Source organism: Alligator mississippiensis, chromosome 9 (assembly GCF_030867095.1).
Source record: "Alligator mississippiensis isolate rAllMis1 chromosome 9, rAllMis1, whole genome shotgun sequence".
Lineage (NCBI taxonomy): Eukaryota > Metazoa > Chordata > Crocodylia > Alligatoridae > Alligator > Alligator mississippiensis.
The window spans coordinates 12,723,350-12,736,519 of NC_081832.1; the positions used below are offsets into that span (position 1 = coordinate 12,723,350).

A 13,170-nucleotide genomic window follows, 5' to 3' on the forward strand; every position below is an offset into this window, starting at 1 on the left:
CTTAATGTAAATACTTGCTTTATTACAAATGCCATGTAATAGCTTCTTTTAAAATGTGCTTTATTTCATCAACCCCTTTTGAAAGAAGTTCTGAAGTTGTGCTCTGGCAAGTTTGTGGGGCTGTTCCAGATTTACCAAATTCTTTAGAATTTTTAGAAGCCCCTCCCCCTGCCCAAGTTCACGTTAAACAAAGAAGTTGCTAGTTTTCATCTTTATGCATTATTTGTTACTAGAATAGTGGCATGTGCTCGGATTTATGGTACTTCTATAGTTCCAAAATCAGGAAGAGCAGAATCTTCTAACACAACTGGAATTAGATTTTTTTTTTTCATTATTTTGTAATCAGTGAAGATAAACTGTATTTTAAGTATTATTTTCCTGCATAGAGAGAGAGGGTTTTTTTTATGTTTTATTGGAACTACTATATCTAGTTGGTATACACTTGGTCCAATAAAAGATACTGCCAAAAAACCCTTGCCTTTCCTACACTTTCTGGACCATCATAGCTACAACAGTATACCAACCCTTCCCTTTATAGATTCTTTTGTGTGTCTCTGAGTTGTAGGAAAGATGGTGATTACTTTAAAACTATTTTAAGAACTAGGTAGTATTCCATACCCCCCGCCCAAAAAAAAATTATATATAAGTGGCACAGTTAGCTTTAAATTTGATTTGACAGGATTACATAGGTCTTGAGTACTGTGGCAGAAACACTATGAAATGTTTGTCCCCTGTTCTGTGATTTTAGTTGTGTGATCTTCTATTGTAGAGAAATCTAAAATACAAGTGAGATTTACATAAGCGCAAATAAAATGACATCCCATATGGTACTGGGGCTTTTAATGTCCTTTAGCTTTTCAGGATTGTAATGTATTCATTCAATTTTCTATCAAGCCAGAAGCATGTGTGAAAAGAGTAGTATGCATTGTACTGGTGACAGTTAAACAGGTGAAAGTTGTTTAGGATTTGGTAAATTGTGTCTGGAAAGAAGTTGCCCCTGCTTCATTAACTCGTTTAATCTATAGTGAAGCAGTTCCTGATAGTACAACTAGGGCAGACATTTGCTTTTGGTCAGTTAACCAGTTTCTTAACATTGTCACATGGTTTTAAAGCTTGAAAGTATCTGGAGCAAAATGTTTACTATTATTAACAGTGAACTAAGAAAATGCTCTTAAGTGCTATGGAAGTGAGTATGCCAAGTAAGCCCAAAGACCTCAAAGTATTAATATGCCCTATATTAAAAAATACTATGCCCACTGTTCAGTTTTCAGTGCCACTGGTCTCTTACCGTTTCAGAATAAGATTTCCTGCTGAAGCAATGGACAGGTGTCTGCTTAGGGTCTTACTGGGTATCTGAATTTCTTTTCACATTGGAAAAAATACTGGTATGTGTATTTGTTGTTGCCAGCTCCATTTGCCCTAAATTATTTTTCATTTAGGAGAAAAATAAATGTCTGCATGGATAAATTTCAAACCATGCATTTTTAAAGTGTGAAGTAACTGTTACATTAAAGAGAAATATAAGAAAAACAACCCATGATCCTGATGGGTATTTTTGCCCGCTGATTGTAACTATTTCACCAGAAATAAATGAACCAATATTTGGCTGACTGAAAAGTTGCTGGCTACTACCTACAACAGCACATTATGTACTTGTCCCAGAAACAGGTAAAATGTAGTCAATAAAACTTTGGAAGGAGGTGGTTCTTAAAAACATGGGTTGAGTTTTGCTGCTTCTATCCTTATTTGTTCATGGCTTTTTTTCCATTGTAGACTATTGATTGTATTTGTCAGAAAACTTTATTAGGGAAAAAGTAAGAATCTTATTTCTTTTATTTATAGTTTCTTATATAGTGAAATGACTTGTCAACCTATACTAGGGCTTAAAAGGCTTAAAATAACTTAAAAATATAATTATAAACAAATCAAGCTGACGGTGCCTTTTATGTTTCATGTTCAGCTCTTTTAGAACACTTTTTAATGGTAGTACAGACAGGCTTGTGTTGGTGGTGGAAGCCTGTAACACACACGTGGCTGAAAATAAAATATTTTATTATTTCTGAAATTGTCCTTTACCACACTTTTAAAATGTTTCCTAGTGCTTAGTCGAGATACTGTTTTACAGGCTAATCATTTATGGTTTGTTGTAAGCTGATGCCTATATAATAATTGACATAATTATAGCTAACAAGATTTAAAGAAAATTTGAAGCTGCATCTATCCGAGTTGGTATTTCTAATGAGCCAATGATATGAGTGTAAATTAGAAATATTTAGAATTGCTCTACTTGCAGGAACGTCCATGGTAATGGTAGTTAATTTTACATAGCGATTAGATTAAACCTCCTTCTCTAAAAATGTTTCTACTTTTTAAAAGGAAAATCTTTCTTTGTTTTAACTTGGAGAGAGACTTTAAGACACTCCTTTGGTACTCAGATGTTATTTTAGACTAGGACAGTTCTGTAATCCAATTGAGAGAATAGCCTCCATTGATCTTTACAAATTCTTACTCTACTTTCAGAAGTAGAAGAGTGAGTGGACTAGCAAAACTAGAGAAACCACTCAAAACCTGTGTTAAAAGTTGGAAATCCTACTGGGGTTACACTGTGATAGCACATGTATTTGTATATGCACTCTAGAGCAGAATGTTAGTAGCATGACAGCTGTGTGCACACAGCAACCATCTGGGTGCCTGATACTAGAAAGTGAATTCTGCCTACTCGACCTTCTAGTGAGGAAAGAAGACAGCTGTAGGAATTCCTCGGTCCGCCTATGAAGCTCCCTTATATTTATTTGTATTAGAGGAGATGAGAGACTCATTTTTAAAACTTCTCCAAAGGGTCAATTTAACAACAGCCTGCTTGAAAATCAGAAGTTACTTTTGTCCAAATATAGACAATCAGAGATGCTAGTAATTTAAGAACTAGCTGAGGAAAGTGTGTTATGTAGTATGCTAACTTCTACAAATACACAATGTGATGAGATGAGCCTTGTATAATTTGCAAGTCAGTACAACTGAACACTACTTGTGATTTTGAAAAAACCAGCACTTTTGCACATGAATATTAGAGAGTCCTGTGCTCATGTAAGTATGTAACTTTCTTTTAAGATTTTAAAGGTATTTTAGGAGACATTAAATTGTAATGATGCAAGATTTAAAAAAAAAAAAAGGTATTGGAGACGCTACAAAGTTAGTTTTTAAACCCCTCTCCCGCTAAGTGTTGTTTGGATGAAAATTTGTTGCCCTTAACTAGAACGTCCTTTTTCCTTCCCCCAAAAGGAAGGAATTAGCAGTTTTATCTAAACTTTTTATTTCCTTGGCTAATTAATGTTTCTTCTCTTTATACCATGTACGTTTGCCAGCCTGAGTACATTCTTTTTATTTTGGGTACTTTGTATTAATCCTTAAAGTGTTTTAATCTGTAAATGAAGCTGCACTAAAGGTAAACCTAACATGTTTTATATGACCTTTGTAAAATACCTGTATTGTGGTATAACTTATAACAGGCCATTTATATTTAAGACAAAATTTAATGTTACTATTTGTTGCAATTCTTAGCTTTCCACTTAAGCATAGACTAGTGAGTGTAAAGATGCTTTCAGCCCAGAATTTAGACCTTTGTAATCAGAAGTTGACAATGATTACTTTTGTGGGGGATTCTTACGCTACACATTCCAGCCTCCTGGCTATCTGCTGGTAGGATAAATGGTGACTCAGGTTTTTCCACTTTACATACATTTTGTGGGAGCAGAGAAATGTTGTCTTAGAAAGTACTAGAACAATAAGATTTTTAAAAATAATGGTAGAGAACTTGGAGGCTATGCACTGTTTGGTACAGAGTTAAATAAAGTTGATGATGTCCCTTTTCAACATAAGGGTCTAAATCTTGGGAAACTTTCCACTTTTCAGTGGAGGCCAAAGACCAGGATTTGCTCAATGAACATAAGACTGTACTCGTCTTATGTTAAGTCATTTGACAGACTGCATAAAGATTTACCTCAGAGCGGTCAGCTGAAAACATGGTATCTTTCCAGAAAGAATTCTTCTCAATACTGAGGGTGACAGGACTAAAGCTTATAAGACCTGCCAGTAATTATCCTGCTATTAAGGAACTTTGTCCTAAAACAAAAATAGGAAAACAACTTTAATAGAAAGTGTGCATTCAGTGCGTCTACCTGATGCCAGTTGCTACTTCATATGAGACTACAAAAAGGAGCAAACTTCTGCCGTTAGGTATCTTACTTCTTATTGACACTTAAAACATTACCCGTCATCACTGCAATAGTGGGATTTTTCCACAACTATTAGAAGAGACTAATAGATTCGTGACTAAATATAAGTCTTTTCCTAGTGTACACCATTCATGTACATAAGCTCTCCAACCAATTACTCTTTTTCTTCATTACATTACAGAATTACATAGGAAGATAGTTTGGCATTTTTGGCCTTGGTTAAGTCTACTATTCAAAAAATGCAGTCAAAAGATCTTTTTTAGCTTTGCAGAAAGTTTATTTACATGATTCAAAGTACATTATACAAACAACTTTTGGAAGGCTTTTGAAGCCCTATCCTATTTTGACGAAAAGTCCTGAATGTCTTGGCCATGTAGAATTATTAGCAAATATCCAAAATTGTCATGTTGGCTTTTGTTTGTTATCTATAACGCAACAGCTATTTCAGGTATGGGAAGAGCATGCAGTAAGTGTTAATACAATTTTAGAACTTAATGTGAACAGATAATCTGAAATTGTTTTAATCTACCAAGCTATAGCACTACAGCTTTGTGTTTTGTATAAATAAGTTTCCAAATGTCAGTGTGAACAGTGACAAGTTTTCATACATTTTTTCAGTGATAAACCAAACTGTTGTTCTTAAGTAACGTGATCAAAACTCAGAACTAAGTATGTACTTAATGGTATTTACATTTCCACACATGATGTTTTAAAAAGTTTAATTTCCTCTTTAAAATGAGCTATTTCCATAAAGGTGTACCAACTAAGTGTATTATGAAACTATGGTCCACTTTCCTCTGTCATTGCAATATATTAATATACATTTTGCTCATAACAGAATTCAGGTTTTTATTCAAGGCAGGACAAAGTGCACAAATCATAAGAACAAATCCAGAGAATGATATCAGACATGGAAAAACCCTCAAGCAACCTTTTCCTAAAAGCTGTTCCTAAATTCAAACATTAATGATTTTTATGTTTTGTACCTGCATAGTTCATAGGAAAATAGTCTTCAGTTCTGTAGAGTTCTGGGAGGTCATACGTGTGCTGTGCTGATGGAGTGTGCTTCTGAAAAAAAAAGAGAAATTCCAACTGTTGAGGTGTGGGGAGGAAAGTAGTTGGTAGTGTGTTTAGAATAAGGGAAAAGGATATTTTAAATCTCAGCAAGGCCATGCAATCTGTCAGAACTAATTCACATGCTGACATGTATATAAGGTGTGCACCAAACCATGGCAGAAAGCAGGCCACCACAAGAAATTATAAGAAAAGTTAGCACTTTTCTCTCCTGTGCTTTGGGCATATAATTATCATTGCAGTCAAGTTTCCCAGCCTTCATATGCCAAAGCATTGTAAGGAATATGTACCCTTATTTACATAATATGTGAAATAAAGGGTGTATTTTACCTTGGAAGGCAAGTTATGAGATTGTCATTTTTGTTAATTTAATCCAAGTAATCTTCTTGCATAGACTTTCATTCCTATTATTTTTTCATTAGTATGTAAAAGTTCATTAAAAATAATCAAAAGCATCTGGAACTAATAGGTAGCAGCAGTAAATTTCCAGTTAGAGAGAGGGAATTTCAATATCTAAGCTATTTCCTGAAACCCAGCTCAGTTTTCTAGGATGCAAAAAGATGTTGAATTAGGTTACTCATTCCAAATGAGTTAAAAGATCATCATAGGTGGTGTGTTCTGTATAGAATAGAGCAGGAGTGCCACAAATGGTGCAGGCAGCCTGTGTGGTGCACAATGATCCAAGATATCAGAAAGCAGAAGAGCAGTCTGGCAGAGGAAGAAGATTTTGAGTGGTGCCTGGGGAGGGAGAATGCCTACCAAAAAATTTGGCTCCCACGGGATTCAAGGAAAGCACTGATGGAGGCCGCAGAAAAGACTGCAGTACTAAACAGGATCTATAAGACTATATGGGGAATGCACAGAAAGGAGAGCTGGGGGTCTAATAACACTGCAAAGAGAGTAGCCGCAGGACCTGGATTCAACCTGGACCCATCATGAAGTGGGAAGGTTACAAAGTGGTCTGTCATCAATAAAAAATAAGATGATGTTACTTAACATGTACTGTAGCAGCACCCCAACATCACGATCAGGTTGGCTCTTACAGTGCAGGCCCTGTACAATCCCTTAGTAAGTCAGCAGTACCAACCCCTAACAGCTGATGGTCTCAGGATGTCATAGCCACCTAACTTCAGGCGTTGCTCTGTATTGTGGCAGTGGTATCTTAATGGATTTTCAAAAAATGTGACTGATACTATAAACACATATAGTTTCATTCACACTGACTAGCTACAATGGACAAAGCAGTTCTGGGGTAATGTTTTCAGAAGCACCAAAACAAGACCGGATCTTAGAGCACTTTCACGCATGTAGGGAGGCTGCTCTGACATGCTGTAAATCCAGCATGTTGGAGCGTGGAAATTTAACGTGCTCCAGCAGCCTCCATTATTACATGTATCAGCGTCCCTGTGCTGAAAATGGCAGCGTGGTGCTTTAAAGCTCGTTGAATGAACTTTAGTTCAAAGTACCCCACTGCCATTTTTTCAGCACGGGGAGGCTGATACATGTGACATTTGATGCTTTTAATTAGCTGTGGCTTGCTAATTAAAGTGCCCCTTGCCTCCCAGAGCATGTTTATAAATGCCCTTAAATCCTAAGCATGTTAGACCTTTGAGAACCTAAATTTAATTGCAAACTAACAGGGTTTATTTAGAAGACTACATTACTGGCACTTAAAAAAAATAAGCCCTTGGTTACTGGGACATATTTGAACACGTTTATTTAAAAAAAAAAAAAAAAGAGTAGGGTTGTAAACTTGCTGTCATGCATGGAGTTGGAGGAAATAAAAAATTGGAGTCCCATAATCTTAGAAACTGCCTTAACTAGGGTTTACACTAATAGTTAAAATTGGAGCAAATCATGGGGAAGGTTAACTTGAAAACACATGGAGACTGTAGATGGAGTTAGTAAAGTTATAGGAAACACCTGAATACAGAAAAGTGTTTCAGGCTCCAACAGGGAACCTAATTCAAATAGGGAAACAGCTCAGGTGCTGAATGCTGCTCTTCTACTACACAGGCCTTCACCCACACACCTAAAACCAGGGGCTCAGTATGGAATTAAGAAATTCTCCTTTGTACAGCTGAATACCCTCAGGGTTTATATCCTCTACGGATCCCACCCTAATGCACAGAACTTGAACCAGACAGACTGTTAGTTACTTGGAGGCTTCACAGCTCTTGTGTATATGTAGTTGCTATAGTTATCTGTTATGTACATCTGTATGCTTATTTAACAATGGGCCCAGGGAGTAAATATTACACAGTTCTTTGGAGAACATAGTGGCTTCCTAATGCTACTTGGTGTCATTTGAAAATGAGCTACAAAGTCCTGGGGCCTGGATACTGGTTACCCTCCAGCGCTGCGCTCCTGCTGACATGTACTTTATTTGCAAGTCTGGGATAAGTAGCAATATGTTCTCGGAGAACTACCTTTGGGATCTTCAGAGCTTTTTACATAAAGTTCTCACATGAGCTAAAGGGACGTGCCTATAAACTTGGATTAATGAATAACATTTCCATTATCAAAGGCAATGATCAGCAAAGGCATGCTGTTTGCAGTGATAGAGGGATGGACAACATTGATAATACATTTCAAAGTAACAAAATTATTAGAAAAATAGTGAAAGCAGAGGGTCCTTACAGTCCCCAGCACTGAGCAAGGCCATACAGTCACTATGTCAGCGAAGCAGGTAAGGTAGCCTTTGGAAAAACTGCCTTTGGAACCAAGTTCACCATGTCAACTTTACCGGCTAGCAGAGAGAAACAAAAGCAGGAGCAGCAGACTTTTTAGAGTGCAAAAGTGAGGGTTTTGTTGGTTTTAGAGAAACAAATTGTAAAGACAAATAAAAAGGGGAGAGAATTGTGCTTTCTTTCAAGAAACATCAGTGGTTGATAATGTTAAAAAAGAGCAGCAAAACCACAATGAATAACACCCCTGAAACTTAACAAGCATGAGTGACAAGCCAATTTAGGGCAAGCAGCAGCCACAGCAATGAAAATGCCAAAGGACTTGAGCTTCTCTAAGACTAGACTACAGGATTTGTCATTCAAAACACTGGGCCATTGAGTTGAATAGTTGGCACATGGGCACCCAGTACCGGCAACAGACTCATCATCCTCTATGATGCATCGAACTAGTTGGATAATGTTGCATACTGGAAGGGTAGAACTCCTTCCTTACCTCTGCAGTGATCTGTTGATGCCAGAAGATCTGTAGACCCTGTTTTATTACTAAGCTAGCTAGCAATGCTGTTGGTCAAACGTATTCTGTCAAGTTTCTAATTCTAGTTACTGTATGCTTCCTATACGATCTGATAACAATTTCCCTGAATGACTACATGTTGTGTAATCATGCTGTGAATAACTGAAAGTAATTCCTTCTGTTTTAAAAGTACATGTAATTAACTTTCATCCCTCTAGTTCTCAATTGCATTAAAAAAGAACTGCTCCAGCTTCTTCATTATCTTAAGGTGTAGCTGCTGAATGGCAAATAATGGGGCACAGATTAAATCAGAGGGCCAGACAGCGTTTCAGGATGAGTTGATAGGAAAGTATTCCTGCACATCTGTACAAATAAGATATGGGGTTCATAGGCATGCAGGGATGGGTGAGGAATATTTATGCTATGCATGTAACACAAACTCTGGCTCTTTTGCAGTCTGACTACTGCGAAACCCACAGGAAAGCAAGAGCTGTCTGCCAAGGGAAGAAAACCTGGGGAATTTACAATTCCAAGGCTTACCAGAGAAACCAAAAGGGAAAGGCTAAAGGGCAAGGAGACTGGGCCTTCTGCCCCAGAGATCACTTGGTGTGGCTCTTTAAGGACTAGAAGATGTTACTGTATTCTGGTTCTCACTAAGTAGGTGCTCTTAGTCTAATTCCCAATGGAGTACCAACCACAAAAATATGCCGTGAGTGGCTTGGACCTTGTTACTGAGTTCACCAGCTTGCAAAAGGCTGTGTGGCCAAAGGAGTGAATGTTGTTTGTGTCTCATCTAGACTGTAAAAGCCTCAGGGCAAGAACCCGTCATCTGTTCTGTTTTGGTCTCTGACGTTCTAATCTATGCACACCTATGACAATGTATAAATACTAAATGCCTTATCACTCCTGCAAGCTCTTTCCCAGGTCCTGTCTGAGTATTTGAGCAGGGCATGGTGTTGCATGATGGTAGCTTACACCATGTCTGTCTGCATTGTACCAGGATTTTTGCCTCTTTGGCCAGCCATCTGACACTAGTCTGCAGCATTAAGTTAGCATAAAATAATATGTACACTATTTCACAAAACTGAAAATTTAAGGCTACATAAAATTCTTTAAGGTAAGGCCAATACCAGGTTTATCAAGTAAGCAACGGATGTCTAGGAATGCTAGCAAGCATTATTCAGATGCCTTCAGACAATACTCTGAGACCGTAACAAACACACAAAATGTGCTCACACTCTCAGAGTCTAGGCATTATATTGATGCTGTGAAAAAAAAAAAAGACCAGATTGCTGTGATCTTCCTAAAAGAAGGTATAACAATTAGAGAAGACAGTAAAAGCCACTGGGAGGCTTTTACAAGTGAGGGGATTTTTGTCCCCCATAGCCTTCATCCCAGTTTTGGGAACTATTTACTAACTTTCTTTCCCTTTGTTTGAAGCATGTAAGTTAGGGAGGAGACTGATTCCTAGCCCTGATTAAACCAGCAGGATATTTTGGGTTAGAAACAAAAACAAGAGAATTTTAGGCAATGTTTTTGAAAGCGAAACACAAGCAGCATTCTCTGTTTGCAGGCTAACACAAAGAAATGGCATGTAGAATCATGTCTGAAGGATTAAAAGTTCTGGTGGCAGCTAGAGAGACTTCAGTCAGCTAAAACTTATCAGGAGGCCTAGCTATCTAGGATGGGAGCTGTATGGCACTATTTCCAGAGCACTCGGACCTCCGCTTGAGAAGTGGACCCTAAAGCCTCTCTTGGATAGCTACAGGCCAGGATAGCAGCTGATAAAGCAAAACTTTTGAGAGCAATAAGAGTGTGGCCTGCATATGAGTGTGACTTACTACTACTCTCAGCTTTAGAAAAGCAGAAATGGGTCACAAAGTAAGCACCCGTAGATTGTGCCCCATCCAGGAAACAGTTTAATCCACAGATTCTACTTTCCATTAAAAACAATTGGTGGTGGTTTACGTATGTGTGTTTATATTTAGTTTCCAAAACCAGACTGTGCATAGTAAACTTAAGCCAGCTTGTCTTGGTTACTGCATAGCAACTACATTGAAGCTGAGTGCTGTTGAAAATACCCTGCAATCTTGGTGTGGAGAAGAAAGAGGAAGAATGTTTCCATCTATGCACCAATTGCAGGCAAGGCCAGGATTTGGCATTTAGTGATTCTGCTGCTATTGTAACTCCAAGCTATTTATTTTTTACAAGAAATTTGCAGTGCAGCTGATTATCAGTGTCATGTTTGATGAGCTACTTCCAAAGGCTGAGAGAACAGGCAAGTTAACAGAGAAAAGGAAAAGCATATTTCATGCTGGAGATGGAAATTAACTGTTTAGGCTCCCACCTGTAAAAACTCAGCTGTGTGTCTGTGTGCATGTACAACTCAAACCAAAGCCCCTCAGATACTGAGACAGTTCTCTCAGAACCACAGTCAACAATCCCTGCAGACTGGAGCACATGCAAAGCAAATTTCCTGCAAGTTAAGATGGTTTCATGAGCCAGCTGACTTTAGCCTTGAGCCTCCACTTCACCCTGTGATTTTTTGAAGCTTTCAAAAGGAACAGTAATAGATGAGTCTGTACTGCTGGATTGTACAACAACCCGCTGCTTACTAAGCTGTCAGGACTACTCATGTTTCCAGAGGTCCTGAACCTATTTAATTTCCATTTATGGCCAGTCTACCTGAACCAGCAGCTAATGCACATTCCCTTAACCAGCACTTGGCAACCTTTTAAGGCTGTGGTTAGGACTGACCAAGTTCAGGTCAGAGGCAGGCAAGTCTATGCTAGAACCCAGCCACCACTTCTCATTGTGGCAACAGGGAAAGACCTCAGCTACTGAAGACTCAGGCCTGCAAGCCAGATCCAGCCGGTGAGTTGTAGGCTCCCAAACCCTGCCCTTAAATCTACTGAACATTTGCTCCTGCCAATAACAATAGAAGAAGTGCTCAAAGCCACCGGGGATGTATCAGCACGTAAGAAAATAGAGCCTCAGGAGCTGTACTCCAGAAGAGACACAAGCAATGGAGATCTGAATTCCAGTAAGATGAAGGGCAGGAGGTGATTCTCTTAGAAAGCAGGAAGATCTAATATTCAAGGAGCAGGGCAGTGTCAGCACTGAGGGAACAGGTTAGTAATATTTTCCTGGGGTAGACTATCTTCCTGGCTGTTCATTTTTATTGGTATTTAATAGTAGTACTGGAATAAAGGTCTGACTGCAGCTGTTCAGAAATGACTGTCTTCACTAAAAGTTTGGTTCTATGTTGCTGTTTCATTTTGATTTTAATATATTTGTAATACTATAGAAATCTAAATAAACCATGTCAACATAATGAAAGCGTTGAAACAGATTCTTGCAAAATGTTTCAATTTTGTTAAAACCACATTTTTCTAATGGAAAATTCCCACTGACAGATTTTCAGTCACTTCTAGCGTTGAGTCTCCTTCAGTTTCTTTTCTAAACTTCTCCAGAAAATAATTTCAAAATATGCCCTCTCTACGTGCGTATAAGATACCTGTTCTCCCTGATACTTTAGGGGTTGGAAAAAGAATGCTCCAAAGTAACTTTTACAGCCTCAACGTATGCTTTATATTCCTGTAATCTTCCGTGAGTTAGACTTCTGCACACCGCTTTTTCCCCTTAGTCTTGCTTATGGGAGTCCCATGGCTAAGATGCAGCATGGAAACTCTGTAAGGCATTTTGATCCAATGTTCGGGATCAAAACATTTGCTTTTTAACCAAAACATTCAACGAAAAGTCTACATTACCTACAGGGAAGGAAAAAAACAAACTAAGCCAACCTTTTTTTCCCACCAGGTACAGTTCTGAATACAGTGAATAATTATGCAAACACACAACTCTGCCCCTGTCCTGTGAGAACTGCTGTTTAGACAGTTACCTCAGATACTGGAGTTTTTTATGGTGGGCTGATTCCAATGCAAAGCTGCTTTGAAAGTCCCAGACATTTACATGGTTAATGAGAACATCCACACTTACAATAGAAAAACAAAAATTATAGGGGTTAGACACTCTGGAGCATCTTTTCAAGAGCATGTGGTACAAGTGCTCTCTGAGCTAGCTTGTTATTAACTTCAGGGGGGGGATTTAAGGCACTGGGGGTTGACCTATAAAAACCCTCGATGGCTTAAGAACCTGCTCACTTGAAAGGTGCCTTTGTCCCCTTGTCATACGGCCAGGGCTGTGATCAGCAAGCAGGGACTCAAGAGGGACTGCTCTCATTTTGAGAGAAAGAAGCGTCCTCTGTGAACGGCCGTCTGCATTAGAACCCACTCCTCGCCTTACTGTGTAACACCCTCTGAAGACTGACCAGCGAGGAGTGCTGCATGGCTCATCTTTTAGAGGGAAACTTTTGATGTTCCCCCAAATAGCTTCACCCCAGCTGCTAAGGGGATGGGGCTTTTATTTAGTATCTGTGCTTTTTAGCTGTCACATTTTGTGAAATTTCTGATAGCTTTCTTCTGCTTATGCAGATTGGGGGGGGGGGGGGGGGTTCTTACTAACTATCAAGGGTACCTAAAAAGTATGGGGTAAGTAGAAATGTAAAGAAATCAAATAATTAGACCAACCAACTACTGGCAGGAATCAAAACTGACACTATTACTCCTATTTGGGTTTAAGGCCACACATTAGAGCAACCATA

General features: G+C 38.6%; 1 protein-coding gene across 2 annotated transcripts in view; it reads right to left on the reverse strand.

Moving 5' to 3' along the window:
- Positions 1 to 4,487: 4,487 nt before the first annotated feature.
- BCAS4 (breast carcinoma amplified sequence 4) overlaps positions 4,488 to 13,170 on the reverse strand; it is a 53,012-nt gene continuing 44,329 nt past the window's right edge. For both annotated transcript variants that reach the window (XM_019484523.1, XM_019484524.2), the window contains exon 5: positions 4,488 to 5,300. In XM_019484523.1, coding sequence (XP_019340068.1) covers positions 5,196 to 5,300 — 105 coding nt within the window. In that variant the 3' untranslated portion in view covers positions 4,488 to 5,195. The remainder of the gene's footprint in view (positions 5,301 to 13,170) is intronic.